At 33.6% G+C, this 17055-nt stretch overlaps 2 protein-coding genes and 1 non-coding gene across 3 annotated transcripts; 2 read left to right on the top strand and 1 right to left on the bottom strand.

The window, feature by feature from the left end:
• The first annotated feature begins 309 nt into the window (after positions 1–309).
• LOC126002541 (small nucleolar RNA SNORA51) lies at positions 310–442 on the top strand. Its single transcript, XR_007493230.1, has one exon. It is a non-coding gene; the product is annotated as a small nucleolar RNA SNORA51 (small nucleolar RNA).
• Positions 443–3227: 2785 nt separating this feature from the next.
• On the top strand, positions 3228–4169 carry LOC126001773 (olfactory receptor 4K14). The gene has a single exon (XM_049769007.1). The coding sequence runs from the start codon at positions 3228–3230 to the stop codon at positions 4167–4169; it is 942 nt and encodes a 313-aa protein (XP_049624964.1).
• A 9252-nt stretch (positions 4170–13421) lies between these two features.
• Positions 13422–14363, bottom strand: LOC126001772 (olfactory receptor 4Q2). The gene has a single exon (XM_049769006.1). It carries the CDS (start codon positions 14361–14363, stop codon positions 13422–13424), a length of 942 nt encoding a protein of 313 aa, XP_049624963.1.
• Between the last annotated feature and the right edge of the window lie 2692 nt (positions 14364–17055).

Here is a 17055-nt window from a genome sequence, read left to right as displayed (position 1 = left end):
TCTTCAATTGCACATAGGGTCAGCATAGTAAAAGCTCATATAAAGAAGAGTTCTTTATATAAACTCATATAACTCATATATCTATAACTCATATAAAGAAGAGTTCTTCTAGAAAGAACTCATATAATTCATATATATATAACATATATATATATATATATATAACTCATATAAAGAAGAGTTCTTCTAGAAAGCCTTTCTAGAGTACAGTCCAGTGTGGGGTGGAGAGGAAGGACACTTGGGATATTGGTGATGGGAATGTTGAACTGGTGAAGGGTTTATATATATAATTTCAAAAAGAAAAGATAAGGCCTCCCAATGCTTACCACAGGCTGTGTTCCTTACACTGACTGTATAGAAAGAGGAAATACAGTAAATGCACCCCATATACACCTCAACCCAGGCCCTTTGCCTGGAGTGTACTGTGAATGAGGGGACAAAAAAGAAAAATAAAAAAAAAAAAAGAAAAAAGAAAAAAAAAGCAGAAAAATAAAAAAAGAAGAGTTCTACATCTTTTGCAAAATTGTTCATGAAAATTTTCTTAACAATTTATAAGAAACTTTATACAATAGCATCAATAAAATGAGACACATTTTTTATTTTTATAAACTGATAGTGGGATCTTTATATACAAATCAACTTCTAAAACACATTTTAAGCAACTGTTGAATTTATCAGAAACTTGTACAATTGAAAAACAGTTCCCCTCAAAAATTATTTTGAATAGAATATAATTGTTAGGACTCTGAGTTTTCACTCAAAGCTATCCTAATTTACTCTCAGAAGTCGTGTCTAAAGAAAAAAATTAGACCATTGGCTTTTAATCTGAAACTAAATGGACTAAAAACAATATATAAAATGCTATTGTTGGGGAAATTGAATAATAACTAGGTCAGTTGACTAATTTCCCTTTATGCTGATTGCTTATAAATTAAGTGATATGGAAAAAACTTTTGGCATTATATAGATAAAGTTGGAATGACTAAATGCATTAAAAAGAGCACATCAAAAAGTGGCAAAAGTAAAAGAAAACCCTCTAGAGTGATAGGACAATAGGTAGAGTGTTCGCCTTGCATGTGGCAGATCGATTCTGAACACTCCCATATGGTCCAGGACCTGCCAAGGGCGATTGAGTAAAGAACCAGGAGCAACTCCTAAATGAGGGTGGGTCTGGCACCAAAAGAAAAAAAAAAAAGGCAACAACAAAACAAAAAAAAAGAAAAAAAATGAAAAGAAAACTTGAGATTTCTCTTCAAGAGAAGTCCTGGGGGAAAAATTGGAATTATGACGAGTCCACAGCCAACATTTTAAACATTATTTTTATTGGTTACAATAGTTTATAATCGAATATCAGAGGGTTATATTCATGTTTTCTTTGGTATGTTTTATGAATTTTGATGTGACAAGTCTTTAATCCACTTTGAATTAACTTTTGTGTATGCCATGATCTGATTTTGTTTCTGCCTACAGCTAACATATTTATGTCCATATAACTGAGACTACTTTTAGGCTTTCGATTCCATTCTATTGGTCTAGATTTGTGTTTTTATTCTAATACTACAGTGTTTTTATTGTCATAACTTTATGGAATAATTTAAAGTAGGAACATGGTTCCTCCTGTCTTAGGATTGTTTTAGCAATTGATATTTATGTGTTTCTATACAAATGTTAGTTGTATTTGTTCTGTACTCTCCAAGAATGCCCTTCTAATTTTTATTGAGTTTTCATTGAATTTCTATATTTCTTTGGGTAACATGGCCATTTTATCAAGTTATTGCTTCTACTCTATAAGCATGGGCTATTTTTAATTTTCTTGTATCTTCTGTTTCTTTTAATTAATGGCTTATAGCTCTCATATGATGTTTATTACATTAATTTTAGGTGTGTCACTGTTTTATGCAATTTTAAATGGGTTAAAACTTTTTCTTCTGAATCATTGTTTTCATATAGAAGTGCAACATATTTTATATATTCATTTTATAACTTGACAACCTATCACTTTAGATTACTGCTTCTTACATATTTTGGTGGAGTCTTCTATGTAAATATTTGTGTCATCATTCAAAGTCAGCATTTTAAAGCTCATCATGCCACCCAGTAAACTTACTAAAGATTAATTGAAATTTATAGTAGTTAGGTGAATTTTATGCTAACGTATTTTACATTATGTACACTTGATAGAATACCTTATACAATGCAATACTGAAGATAACATTAAGTGTGATGTAAAAATTTCATGACCTGCAAATAAAAGCTATTTTTTCATTTGGCATATACTAACATCTTAGATTAAAACAATGTAACTCTGATACTGGTTGGATAGATTTTTTTTTCTGAGATTATTACTGGAGACTATAACAAATAGCATTTTATGATACCCATATAGCCCAATAATGCAATTCACTAAAAATTATTAAACAATATTAATAATGGGTTAATATTGAAAGCTAGTCTATGTATCTACATATAAATCTGTATATGTAAAAACAATAAAACAATTTCCATTATTTTCCTTAAAGCAATTTTCCATTGTTCTATAACACTGACGCAGGTGATGAAATAGTACTACTAAAAAAATTTCACATTTAATTTCTATAGTTAGAAATTATGGTTTATATGCCATACTAAATTAACTTTATATATTTCTTGTAAAAAATCTATGGTAAAGAGAAAAACATTTCACAACTCCCAACTACACTGAAATTACTCAAAATGTCCAAGTGTACCTGTTTACCTGGAAAAGGTAAATAAATATACATATTGGTAAAAGCTGTTTTTTAAGGTAAAACATAATATATTTTGGATGATCATTTTTTTGGAGGGTTGAGCCCCCAAGTAATGCTCAGGAGTTCTAGAAACCTACATTTTATTCCCAGTCAGCAAAGGCAGAGATTCAAAGCAAAAGTTAAAGTACGTGAAGCTGTTTGTGTATGTCCTATGGATCTAGGGATACTTGGATGAACTTCAGGAAGCTTGGATGCCTTCAGGCCCACACCCAATGTGCTGGAGGATCTCCAGAATCTGTACACTACAATGCTTATGGAACCAAGTAGTTCCAGGAACAAAACCACTGGGGCACATATTCTCAACCTTTTAAATTATTATTTGCAAATTAAAAAAAAAACTACTTTCTAATAATATTTGACCATTTCTTGTGCTTTCAGTTTGCAGGTACTTTCAAGCATATTTTTTTTTTATTTTTCAGACTAAATCTGAAACCTAAGATAATGGACCTGAAAAATTATACCTTGGTGTCAGAATTTGTATTACAAGGACTCTGTACTTCACAGCCTCTTCAAAATTTTCTCTTCATATTCTTTTCTGGAATTTATGTGTCCATTGTACTAGGTAACCTCATCATTGTAGTCACTGTAATTTCTGATCCCTACTTGCATTCCTCTCCTATGTACTTCCTTTTGGGAAATCTGTCTTTCCTGGACATCTGGTTGGCCTCGTTTGCCACCCCAAAAATGATCAGAGACTTTCTAAGTGATAGGAAGCTCATTTCTTTTGGAGGATGCATGGCTCAGATCTTCTTTTTACACTTTGTTGGTGGGGCAGAAATGGTACTTCTAGTTTCTATGGCATATGATAGATATGTGGCCATATGCAAACCCTTGCATTATATGACCATGATGAGCTGGAAGACTTGCATTGGACTTGTGTTGGTATCATGGTTGATTGGATTTGTTCACTCCATCAGTCAAATAGCATTTACTGTAAATTTACCTTACTGTGGCCCCAATGAGGTGAACAGCTTCTTCTGTGATCTTCCTCTTGTGATTAAGCTTGCCTGCATGGACACCTATGTATTGGGCATACTTATGATTTCAGATAGTGGGTTGCTTTCCATGAGCTGTTTTGTTTTTCTCATGGTCTCTTACACTGTTATTCTCACCACTGTCCGAAAGAATGCTGCTGGTGGTGTCTCCAAAGCACTCTCTACTTGCTCTGCACATATCATGGTAGTCACACTCTTTTTTGGACCCTGTATTTTCATTTATGTGTGGCCTTTCAGTCGTTTCTCTGTGGATAAGCTCCTTTCAGTGTTTTACACCATTTTTACTCCACTCTTAAACCCCCTTATCTACACATTGAGAAATAAGGAAATGAAAACAGCTATGAGAAAACTGAAAAACCGATGTATGGGTTTTCAACAAATACAGTAGAAAGCCTATTCTGTTCCATTCAAGAGATCTTGTTTCTTCAATGTGATCTTATTTTAAAAATTTAGTAACTTAATGTTTTATTACAGAGAGATAGGGATTTTGCGAGCAATTATTTATGTTCAAATCCACATACATATTTTGGAATGTATGCTGAAATTTTCTTTCTCTTTTAAAATTTCTCTTACAAATACATTTAATCTAATCTTTTTACTTAAAAATCAGTTTTGTTTTCTAAGCATAATCAAACACAGCAATGGTTACCAATTAAATTTTAAGGCATGAAATGATTGTCACAGAGAATATTCATTGACTTAAAAAGTAATTTCTCCTATTGGAATGTATAAGCATTAACAATTTAAATTTAATAAGGAATGTTATGCCAGTGATAATCAACAATGGAAATCAGTTTTAACTCGGAAAGTTAGTATCTTATACTTAACATATTTCATGATGTACTGCATAAATTGATGGGCACATTAGCAGTTTTGCTTTTTTTAGCACCACACCTGACTATGCTAGTTTATTCCTGGCTCAGTGTCAGGGATCATATGTGATACCAGGGATTGAATTATTGTTGTCTGCATAAAGAGCACATGTTTTAATCTCTGGATTATCTCTCCATCCCTATACATTTTCATTTTTTATAGCTTTTAGATACTGAATCCTATTTAGTCCTGTCTGCTTTGGAGTCATCTTCTATGCTTCCATTTGAATGCCACAGATGAAGATATTTATCTTAGTTTTTAAATATCTTTAAATCCCAAAATAACAATCATAAGCAAAAGTTAAGCTTGTGTTAGGGATGGAGCAATAGCACAGTTGGTAGGGCATTTGTCTTGCATGCAGCAAACCTGGGTTTGATCTCCAGCATCCCGTTTGCTCCCTTAGCATGTCAGGAGTAATTTCTGAGAGCAGAGCTAGGAGTATCCCCTGAATGCTACTGGCTGTGTCCAGAAACAAATGATCAAATAAAAACAACCCCCAAAAATTTGTGGGCTGAGCAGATTGCACAATGGTTAGGGTATTTGTCAATGTGGTTGGCCTAAGTTTGATCCTTTGCACAACTTGGGGTCCCCAGAAACTGCCAAGAATGATCCCTCAGCAGGGAGAAGAGTAGAACCATGAATAAACCCTGAGCACTGCCAGGTGTAACAAAAACTAAACAAAACAAAGAAAAAATGGCATCTACTAAAAATATTTATTGAATTCAAGATTCTTGTATGTGATTCTGAAAGACCTAAAGGAGAAAATGATGTAATGATTTAATTACTTAAGTAGATGGATGAGATTTCCAATAATTGGAACATCATCATCGATAAAAGGGAAGTATGGTCCTTAAATTTAAATAAATAACAATATAATTTATGTACTCTTCTGATTTATTCATGTGATTTTTAAGTGAGAGTGTATCCCTGGTTCCAACATTTATTGCTCTTATATTTTTAAATTAATTTATTTGGGGAAGGTTATATTAGTAGACCAGGTAGTGCTCAGGGTCACTCCTAGATAAAAGAGTACATATGGACTACCAGGAATCTAACTGTAGTCTACTATATACAAGGTAAGTTCCTTAATTCAATACTGTTTCTCCACTTTCACGTGTCTTGGGGTGTTGCAAAACAGCCCTTAAGATGTCCTTGGATGGTGGATGGGGGTCTTTGTTCTTAGGCCCTGGCCACGGTGGCTCCATCCCCCATTAACTGGTGGGTCTGGGTCCAGGAAAGTGATGGGTATTGAACTCACTCACAGGCAGGCTTCCAGAGAGATAACATCTTTATTGCCCTGGCCAACAGATGTGGCTGCTAACCATTTATGCATTCAGCCCTGCATTCTCACTTCTCCCTCAGCCATAGTTCTCCATCCAGGTAAATGCCAATTCCTCTCCATCCTGGCCAAAGACCAAAAAGCCTTAATCCTCTCTGGTCAAAGCCTTATCTAACCTTTCCAAGACTCCTCCCAGGAATGGTGGGGTCTTGCAGGTAAGATCAAGTTACCTGGGAAGAATGGGGGGATGAGACAACATTGGGGTAGGAAAAAAATACTGTTTCTCCAGTCCCAGTAATATTTTTATTTATTTTTCTTTTCTTACTGCCTAGATTGGAATGTTTTTAAAACATCACACAAAAACATTTTCATTAAAATAAAAAGTTAACACTTTAAGTATATAAATAACACACTTAACAGCAAAAACAATATGGTTTAAAATAGAGAGGGGTCGAAGTGGTGCCACAAGCAGTAGGGCGTTTGCCTTTCATGGGACTGACCTAAGACAGGTGTGGTTCAATCCCCTCCACCGCATCCCATATGGTCCCCATGCCAGGAGCGATTTCTGAGTGCATAGCAAGGGTAACCCCTGAGCATCACCATGTGTGACCCAAAAAACAAAATAAAAATAGAAAGAGAAACCAAAGAGATGTTTTCCAAAGAAGAAATAAAGGGCCAACAAATTCATGAATAGATGTTCTATCATCATCAGGAAAATTCAAGAAATGTATCATAGTGTAGTTTTACTTCATATTTATAAAAAAAAGACAATATAACTATTGTATTTTCATTTTTCCACTACTGCACTTTCTGCTTGCTGGTTTTAGGGCTAGTGAGCAAGAATACTTGCAGTGAAATCTCAAAACTGCAAGAAGCTTCTCCCTGAGACTATGGGCTTTATTAGGAACTCAAAGACTACAACCAGAGAACAGGTGGTCTAAAGGCACCAATATAAAAGGTGCTTCAATCAAAGTTGCTTCCATCCAATGAGTGACAAGCTTATTCCAAATAGGATAGAAACTGGTTAATCCAACAAAACACATTCAGTGGAATATTACTCATCTCTGAAAAAGAAGGAACTATGCTGTTTGTCATAATATAAATTGACCTTGAAGCACTATGCAAGTGAAATAAGTCAGAAAAATTATTACTGAGACATAGGAGATAGAACACTAGGTAGGATACTTGCCTTGTCAACTTGGTTAAAATCTTTGACAGATCCATATGATTCCTGACCCCCACCATGAGTGATCCCTTAACATAAAGCCAAGTAAAAACTAAGCATCACCACTGTGCTCCCACACCCCCAAAAAAGAGAAAAAGAAAGACATTTTATGGTATCATTTATATGTTGAGTATAAAAAATAAGTTTATAGGTCTGGGAGTAGCTCAAAAAATGGATCACATGCATATATGCCCTTATTTCTTAGTTCAATTCATGGTTCTGCATTGCCATTCAAGAGAAAGAAGTAGAATTGCTGGGTCTATGAAACTTCAATTTGAATTGTTTAGAAGTGTTCAGTTTTTTATCCAAGAAATAGTGTACATTCACATCAGCAACAATTGGTATAGAGTGACTATTCTACATCAGCAATATATATTTTTTTATTTTGATATAGTCACATTTTAAATCTTATCCAGAGGTCAGAGAGATAGCACAGCAGTAGGACAGTTGCCTTGCACATGGCCAACCAGGATGGATTGTGGTTTAAATTCTGGCATCCCATAAGGTTCCTCATGCCTGCCAGGAGCCATTTCTAAGCACAGAGCCAGGATTAACTCCTGAGCAGCACCGAGTGTAAACCAAAAAAATAAACAAACAAATTCTTATCCATTTTAATTTTATTTTTTAAAAAATAATTTTTATTGTGACCAATGTGAACTACAAGTTTTTCATAGTTATACTTAAGACATAGTGACAGTCAATTAAGGTCATTATCACCACCAGTGTTGTCTTCCCTCCACCCCTGTTCCCAGCATGAATCCCATCGCTATCTCCTAAGCCCCCTGAACTTATAGTGTAACAGGTCCTGATTGTTTATATCTTGTTGTAGATTGGGACTCTTGATTCTGTTGTCGTTGACTTTAGGTTTGGTGTTTAGGTCTGATCATTTTTATTTCCACTCAATGTTCATGCGACAGTTTGCTCCTGGTACCATTCACATTTTTTGTCCTTGGTTTATGAGGCAAAACAAGATGATTCAAGTTATGTGGTTCTGTTGGGGGAAACAAATACACACACACACACACACACACACACACACACAAGAAAGCTGAGAAAAGTCTGTATAGAAGCTATAAATACCAATTTGAAAGAAGAAAGGGAAAAAGGGAAAAACAAAATAAAACAAGCAGTGACAAAAACACATCAGCAACAAAAAAACGAAAAAAGAAAGAAAGAAAGAAAGAAAGAAAGAAAGAAAGAAAGAAAGAAAGAAAGAAAGAAAGAAAGAAAGAAAGAAAGAAAGAAAGAAAGAAAGAAAGAAAGAAAGAAAGAAAGAAAGAAAGAAAGAAAGAAAAAAGAAAAAAGAATGAAAGAAGAAAGAAAGAAAGAAAGAAAGAAAGAAAAAGAAAAAAGAATGAAAGAAGAAAGAAAGAAAGAAAGAAAGAAAGAAAGAAAGAAAGAAAAAGAAAAAAGAATGAAAGAAAGAAAGAAAGAAAGAAGAAGAAAGAAAGAAAGAAAGAAAGAAAGAAAGAAAGAAAGAAAGAAAGAAAGAAAGAAAGAAAGAAAGAAAAGAAAGAAAGAAAAAAGAAAGAAGAAAGAAAGAAAGAAAGAAAGAAAGAAAGAAAGAAAGAAAAGAAAGAAAGAAAGAAAGAAAGAAAGAAAAAAGAAAGAAAGAAAGAAAGAAAAAAAAAGAAAGAAAGAAGAAAGAAAAAGAAGAAAGGAAAGAAAGAAAGAAAAGAAAGAAAGAAAGAAAGAAAGAAAGAAGAAAGAAAGAAAAAGAAAGAAAGAAGAAAGAAAGAAGAATGAAAGGAAAGAAAGAAAGTAAGAAAGAAAAAAGAAAGAAAGAAAGAAAGAAAGAAAGAAAAAAGAAAGAAAGAAAGAAGAAAGAAAAAGAAGAAAGAGAGAGAAAGAGAGAGAGAGAAGAAAAAGAGAGAGAAAGAAAGAAAGAGGGAGGGAGGGAGGAAGAAGGAAGGAAGGAAGGAAGGAAGGAAGGAAGGAAGGAAGGAAGGAAGGAAGGAAGGAAGGAAGGAAGGAAGGAAGCAAGGAAGCAAGGAAGCAAGGAAGCAAGGAAGCAAGGAAGCAAGGAAGCAAGGAAGCAAGGAAGGAAGGAAGAAGGGCTGGTGTGGCAAGCTTTTGTGATTTGTTTGGTTGTTTGTCTTTAGTTTGGGTTGTTTGTTTGTTTTTGCATAGGCATAGTAAGTATTGGGGAAATTAGAAAGGGAATTCCTTTGACCTAAGAAATACAGGGTTTGTCCACCCTTGAAGTATATTGCCATGGGAATAGCTACAGGCTCGAGACATGCTCATAATCTAACCCCAAGATCTTTTTATGGTGCCAGAAAGCGTTCTGCTCAGTTGTGGTAGACAAAAATCAGTCCTCTGTAATTAGAGATCCTGGTATTTTCACAGGTCATAGGTCGAAATCTAGGATATAGTTTTTCTTTATGGTTCTAGAAGTTCTGTTCCATCTGGGTTATTATAGTCAGTCTTCTGTAATTAGTGATCTTGGTTTTTTGCACAGATCTTAGGACAAAACCTAGGATAGACTCTTTATTTATGGTTCCAGAACTTCTGCTCAGTTGTGGTTGTCAAAGTCAGACCTCTGGACTTAGAGATCTTGGTTATTGTACAAATCCTAGGCTGAAGCCTAGGCTAGGGTCTTTCTTTTTGGTCCCAGGAAAAGTTCTCAGTTGTGGCTGTCAAAGTCTGTCTTCTAGAGTTAGTGATTTTGGTTTTTGCACAGATCAAAGGATGGAGTGTCTTCTGATTTCATCTTACCATTAGGTGATGAGGTAGAGCAATCTGCTCTTAGATCAGATTATTGCTGTTTCCTCATCATCAGGATGTTGTATCAGCCTGGTGCAAGTTGGTGCCAGAGAGGTATTAGTAACACCACGGAGGGAGTTTGATTCCTAGTGCTATGCAGGGAAGTGTGTTGGTTCTATCTGGGGTTCAGGGTTGGACGCTATCTGTCCAAGCACATGGAGTGTTAATCTAGTCCCCATGACAAATGTTCAGGAAGATGTCCCTGTATTATAAAATTTAGGGGTTTTATCCCTAGTATATAAGATCTTGTTTCTATACATAAGATTTCCCCTTTTCTGTATACCTATGCAAAAGGGAATGGTACCATATGATATTGCTGGTGTATTTAGGGGTAAGAATGACAGGCTATACAATCTCTGTGTCCTAGTTTTGACCTGAACTTTTATCCATGCAGTCAACCAGGACGGATGGTGGTTTGAATCCTGGCATATGGTCCCTTATGCCTGCCAGGAGCGATTTCTGAGCACAAAGCAAAGAGTAAACCCCTGAGCGCCGCCAGTGTAACCCAAAAACAAATAAGCAAAAAATTCATATCCAGTTTTATTTCTTTTTTTATGTCTAATTACTCTGTCTGACCTTCCAAAACAACATTTAAAGTGTTCTTGGTTTTTAATTTATTTTTACCTATCTGCTATTTTCATGATAAAAATACTAATATTTCAGCAGTGAAAATAATAATAATTTTGAGTTTTTTGGCTAAGCACCTGCCTTGTCCTTGAGCTCCAGCCTATCATTGTTCACATGTTGCAAGCACAATCCCAATAACACTAATATTTCATATTGACACCACACAGATGGACTATAATCCATCATACCACAACCAAGAGTATATGAGCATTGTGGCCGGTTTTGTGAGTTCTAGAGAGCATACGTATAAACACTACAACTCAGTGTGAAATTCCTGACAATCATCACAACCAGTTTTTCACCCACTGAAAATAAATGTGTACTGCCTAATTACAGCAAGAACCCAAAAAGGGAGGATAGAAATAGATAATAATGAATAATGCATATATTATTTATCAATGAATATTTTTAACTAATAACATTTATATATTTATTTTATTACCTCTAATACCATTAAAGACATTCTTAAATATTGCTTTTTTCATGTACCATTGATCTGTGAAAAATATTTAAAAGCAATATGTGAATATATATTCAATACATAATATATGTAATAGATATCAATATACAAATATTGATATCTAGTGAAAAATCAACTGCATTACTTCTTTATAATTAGTTGTCATAACTGTATTGAATTTTGACCTTCAATTACCTGTTGTTAATATTGATTTGTGAACTAAATATAGAATTAGTTGATTAACCAATCAAATCAATAATAAAGTCACATGACTCATAGATTTTATTTTGACTCTATTTTATTAATTGGATTTATCATCTGCTCAATATTGAAAAATTTTATGTTGCTTGAACTAATGGTGAAATAAATTATTTCAAAGATTGGTTAATTCTGGGTTCTATAATACCTCTTAAAGTATTCCCTATAACTCAGTGAAAATTGTATGGGTTGGAGAAATCATAGTGCATATGGTGTCTTGAGTGTCATATCCATATGCTAGGAGAGATCTCTGAGTACAAGCCAGGTGTGTAATCCTTGAGCACTGCTGGGTATTGATATCCCTACCGTCCCATTGATATATTTCCAACATGGGAGATTGTCTATGAAACTCTTTCTATGATCTATGATCTATGATGTATATTCAGTATACATTGTTTGAGAAAATATAGAAGCTTCCTTTGTTTATTTAACATATTGTTATTAAATTTCTAATTTATTACATTTAGGCATTTAAAATAATGTTGCAATTGTAAAAATTATAAAATAAAAACTTTAGTTTTCAATCCAATCTTGGCTTCTATATTGTTCAAATTAGTTGCCAGTGTTGTTTCTATCTACACTGAAGTTATAAAATGAGTATTTTATAGCCCACTTTTATTTTAGATTTATACTATATTTGATATTATTAATTGATTACAATTTATCATTGAATCATTATATATTATATGATATTCACAGAATAGCTTTAAATTTCAGGCTTAATTTTTTTAAATAATACCTTTATTTAAGCACTATGATTACAAGCATGATTATAGTTGGGTTCCAGTCATAAACAGAACACTCCCCTTCACCAGAGCAACATTCCCACAAACAAAGCCCCCTATCTCCCTTCTCTCCCACCCCTGCCTTATTCAAGACAGGCATTCTACTTCTCTCATTCATTAACATTAACATTGAATATAAAAATATCAGTGAGGAGTCTACCAGCCGATATTTAGTAAATATATCTCCAAGGATAGCAAATGTCATTGAAGGTTTTGGATGATAATGGCCCAATATTATAAACTATTTTCAATAAATAAAAATGTTTTATGTGTTTAAGATTTATTTCTATTGTGTGAAAATCACATTAAGCACTATTGAAGTAGTTGGTGTCATATGGTGCCACAATCAATGTATGCACTCTTCCTCTTGAAAAACATCCTTGTCCCTCTGACCTTATTTCTGTATAGTCTTTAGTTCAAAACAAGTCATTAGTGTCCTGAATTCTTTCTAATTAGGCCATACAATTTAGAAGTTCACTGCGTATATCATTTTTGTCATTTAACAAATAATTTGAAAATATGCTTATGAGAAAGGCACCAAAGGAGATACTGTAATAACTAAAGTAAAGAGAAATTGATATCATTTTGTATGTTCTTCTGTTAAGAAAATTATAATGCAATAATTTCAATTATTTTATAAAATCATTGACTTGTAATTCAATTAGGGGTATTTGAACCTATACTATTAGGAACTTTTTCTTTTAATTATATCTCTACATGAAACCATTCTGGTGACGTGATAAGGCTGAACAGTAATATTTAATACAATATTTTTTGGTTTTTGGGTTACACCCGGTGACACTCAGGTTCACTCCTGACTTGGGGGACCATATGGGACACCGGGGATAAAACCGAAGTTCGTCCTGAGTCAGCCTGTGTCCTACCACGCCAGTCCCTATTTAAATATTCTTAAAAGGAAATTATATATGCATATTATAGATTCATATTTAATCTATTTTAGCCATTTAGTTAGAATAAGAAAATTAAAAATAAAACTTGTAACAAGATTAATAACAAAATATTGAGTTCCAAAAGTGTGATTTGATTATGTAAGTATAATATGAAAAATATATTTAATGTAATTTGACAAGTGGATATTTAGAATGCAAGAAATCAAGTTTATTGGGGAAAAACACAATAGAAACTTGTTACAAAAAAGGAGGAAGCATAACAAAGACAGTATGAATGGAGATGTCTGGGTTAAATAAAAATAAAGCTTTAACTAGAATTATAATCAGAGTGCAGTAAAATTAAAGCTATAACTAGGAATATAATCATAGTGCAATAAGATTAATTATAATAAAATAATTCAACCATTATATAAAAGGTCATTAAAGTTTCAAATTCTCTTTTCTCCAAAGCTCACTTCAACTTATTTCTTCAGTTTTTCTTATAAATCGACTTCTATTCCATAGCTTTCTCATGGCTGATTTGACTTCTTTGTTCCGAAGAGTGTAGATGAGAGGATTAAGCATGGGCGTGATAACATTATAGAGTACAGACACCAATTTGTCCACAGAAAAAGAGGAAAAGGGACGAGCATATATGAAAATACAGGGTCCAAAAAATAATGTTACCACCATGAGATGTGATCCGCAAGTAGAAAGTGCTTTTCGTCTCCCTTTCTTGGAGCGAATTCGGACTAGAATAGTAGTGTAGGAAGAAATTAGCACCACAAAGGAGGTGGTAGAAATCAGCCCGCTGTTAGATACCATAAGCAATTCAATGACAAATGTGTCTGCACAAGCAAGTTTGATGACAGGAGGAACATCACAGAAGAAGTTGTCCACATGGTTTGGTCCACAGAAGGGCAGGCGAATGGTGAGGATAGTCTGGACAGTAGAATGCACAAATCCTCCCATCCAAGAGGCAGCTACCAACATACAGCATAATCCCCGACTCATGATAGTGGTGTAGTGTAGGGGACGACAAATTGCAACATAACGATCATAGGCCATTATTGTGAGCAGGAACATCTCAGCTGCTCCTACAAGATGCAGGAAAAAGAGCTGCACTATGCACTGGTCATAAGGAATGAGCTTTGCATCATTGAGAAAGTCAACCAGAAGCTTTGGGGTAGTTACTGTTGAATAACATAGATCCAGGAAAGAAAGGTTGCCAAGAAGAAAATACATAGGGGATGAATTCAGATGTCTATCAGAGGCCACTGTGACCATAATCAGAACATTGCCTAACCAAGTGGACACATAGAAGAAAAGGAATAAAGCAAATAGCCCTGCCTCAATTGATGGTGACTGTGAGAAGCCTGCCAGAACAAATTCTCTCACTTCTGTATGGTTTTCATCCATTTGATCTGGCTCTACCTAGATTAAATTAAAATATTAGGAATAAGCATTAATAAATAGAAATCATGAGATATTTTCCACAATGCAAGAAATTTCTTATTTTAAAGCATAATTATGTTTTTTCTAGGATGCATCTTAATTGATTCTTCAAAAAACTCAAACCTTCAGAAAAGTCTGAGGTAGCCAACATTTGAAGAGTGTGTGTGGGTGGTTGTGAAAGGGAATAGAGATCATAGGAGGGCAAAAAGTAGCCTGGTATTTGGACACATCTCTTTCTTCCATCAGTCAGTCTTTTTGTTCTTTCCTCATTTTAATGTGTACAATCTCAAGAATAATAAAATATGTAAGTTCAAATGTTAGTGTAATAAATAATGTAAATATATTTTATTAATGGCCATCAATGTTATGAGTAGGCTGCTATTTCCATCAGGATAACACTTAAGGGCATGTTCCCTGTGCAGATGCTTAAAAGAAAGATCCCATTCTACTTTGACCTTATTTCTATAGTTAATTCCCCCCAAATTTGTACTCCAACATGTCTATCCAAAGTATTATTGTCTATAGCATGTTTATCATTCTAAGTCAAAACTGTGGACATACAGGTACATTTAATTATCTAAATGAAATTATATATTAACTTGAACTCCTGCTTTTGATTATCCTATCAAGCTTGGTTAAAAATCATTTTTCTGAGATATAAACTACAGCAATTCAGGAAGTATGTGTTTATCTGACAATGACTGATAAGTACTACTCTACAGAATAAAACTGAAAATAGTTCATCAAGAACCATGAAGGCTTAACTACAATTCTGCAACTCAGATCTACAACACAGTATTTCAAAGAAGTAATATGTAAAATTTAAAGTATAAGGGCAGGTTATATATTACAGTGTGTAAGATTCTTGCCTTACACATAATTGACATAGATTCTACCCTGGCACCCTACATGGTCCCTTGAGCCACACCAGAAGTAATCTCTAATGTAGAGCCAGGAGTAAGACCTGAGTGCCAGTAGGAGTAGCTCCCAAACAAACCAAAAATTGAAGTATAGAAAGTGAAAAAATTTTCTCATATTATAATGTATTTCCTCTAAGTCATTAAACTCAGAGGTCACTCTAATAAAGATTTGAAGAAATTATGAAAAAGAAAAAGAAAACAAATTTAAATATTTTTAAAATATTTGAAAGAGTATTAACCTGAAAAACATATTACAAACTAAAGAGAAAAATATTAATATGTCAAAAGTTATATAACATACATAAGCAGAAATGCTACAATTAAAAAGCCAAAATACTTAGTGACTTTAAAAATACAGACTTTGGATTTTAATTTTCTCAATAAGTTTATAGATCTGATAAAAAGATTAATATTCTGTAAATTTATTATTGCAATATACACAGGTCATCAGATAACTTCATCATGTGAAACATTTTAATATTTTATTTTGTCTATATCTTAGTAATTGCTCATTTTATTTACTAAAAGTAAGGTAAAATATTAAATATAAGCCACGTGCTTTATTTTACGAGTAACAGTTGTTTAAATTTAATATAAAAACCCTCAGGTTTGGGGGCTGGAATATAGTACAGCAGGTAGTGTGCCTGCCTTACACAAGCCAGCCTGGGTTATATTACTTGATCAAGCTCTTCATGGTCCTCTGATACCCTGCATAGTACCCTCCAGGAATAAGTCCTGAGCAATAACAGGTATAAACCCAACACAACAAAACGAACAATATTTAGCAATGGATTGATTTTACTAGTTAAATTTTCACATGATGCTTTTTTGGTTATAAAAATAATGAACACTTACTGCTAACATATATGGACATAAAAATATAGAGTAATTTACTTCCAATAAATTCCAAACACTTTTTACTTATACTATATTCCTTAAAGTCCTTTAAATGCACTGTTTTATATATACTAAATGTAATATATACAGAATTATGTGCTACTAAAAACTACCACAGTTACTATTAAATAATGACCTTGAAACGTACAAGTAACAAAATCATGAAGAATGGCTTTTAGTATAATAAAATTTGGGTCAAATTTATACCTCACTTGTGATATACAAATTCTTCGTTCTACAATCACAGGTACTTGACACACTGATGTATATATACATCTTAAAGAGTATACATTCAGGAAGATAAATTAGCTCAATGTAATTCCCTGGTTATACTGGCCATCATTAGGAGATTTTGGTGTTTAGGGAATTAGAGATTCTGAATTCACAGACAAATCACAAAGGGAATCATTAAAAAAAATGAATCACTACCTTTGTCAGAAATGATGAATTAGAAATATGGGAATATTGTGATGATAATGTGATGTGGAAGGGAAAATGTATAGAACAAAAAAGAAACAAGGTGTAGTAGTTGCAAAAGTTATGAGCACTGTTTTATTGAGAGTTGCATGTATCTCTGACCCAAAGGACTTAAGTTTCTAGTACAGAAAATAAAACACTAAAGAGAACATGACCATAGATGTCTTGTCAAAGCCAATGTTTGTGTCAAGCTTATGTCTCTATAACGGATGACTTTTCTACTCAGAATTTTACTTAAGCTTTATCTTCTATATTTCAAATTATACAAGTTTGCCAATTAGAATAAAAATTCTTCTTTTTCTACTTCCAAGTCCATATCAATGGAGGGCTAAATGGGAAGAAGAAAATAAGAGAATAAGGAA

This window comes from Suncus etruscus, chromosome 2 (assembly GCF_024139225.1).
Source record: "Suncus etruscus isolate mSunEtr1 chromosome 2, mSunEtr1.pri.cur, whole genome shotgun sequence".
Taxonomy (NCBI): domain Eukaryota; kingdom Metazoa; phylum Chordata; class Mammalia; order Eulipotyphla; family Soricidae; genus Suncus; species Suncus etruscus.
The sequence above is the reverse complement of the archived record's forward strand: the minus strand, read 5'-3'. Positions and strand labels throughout refer to the sequence as shown.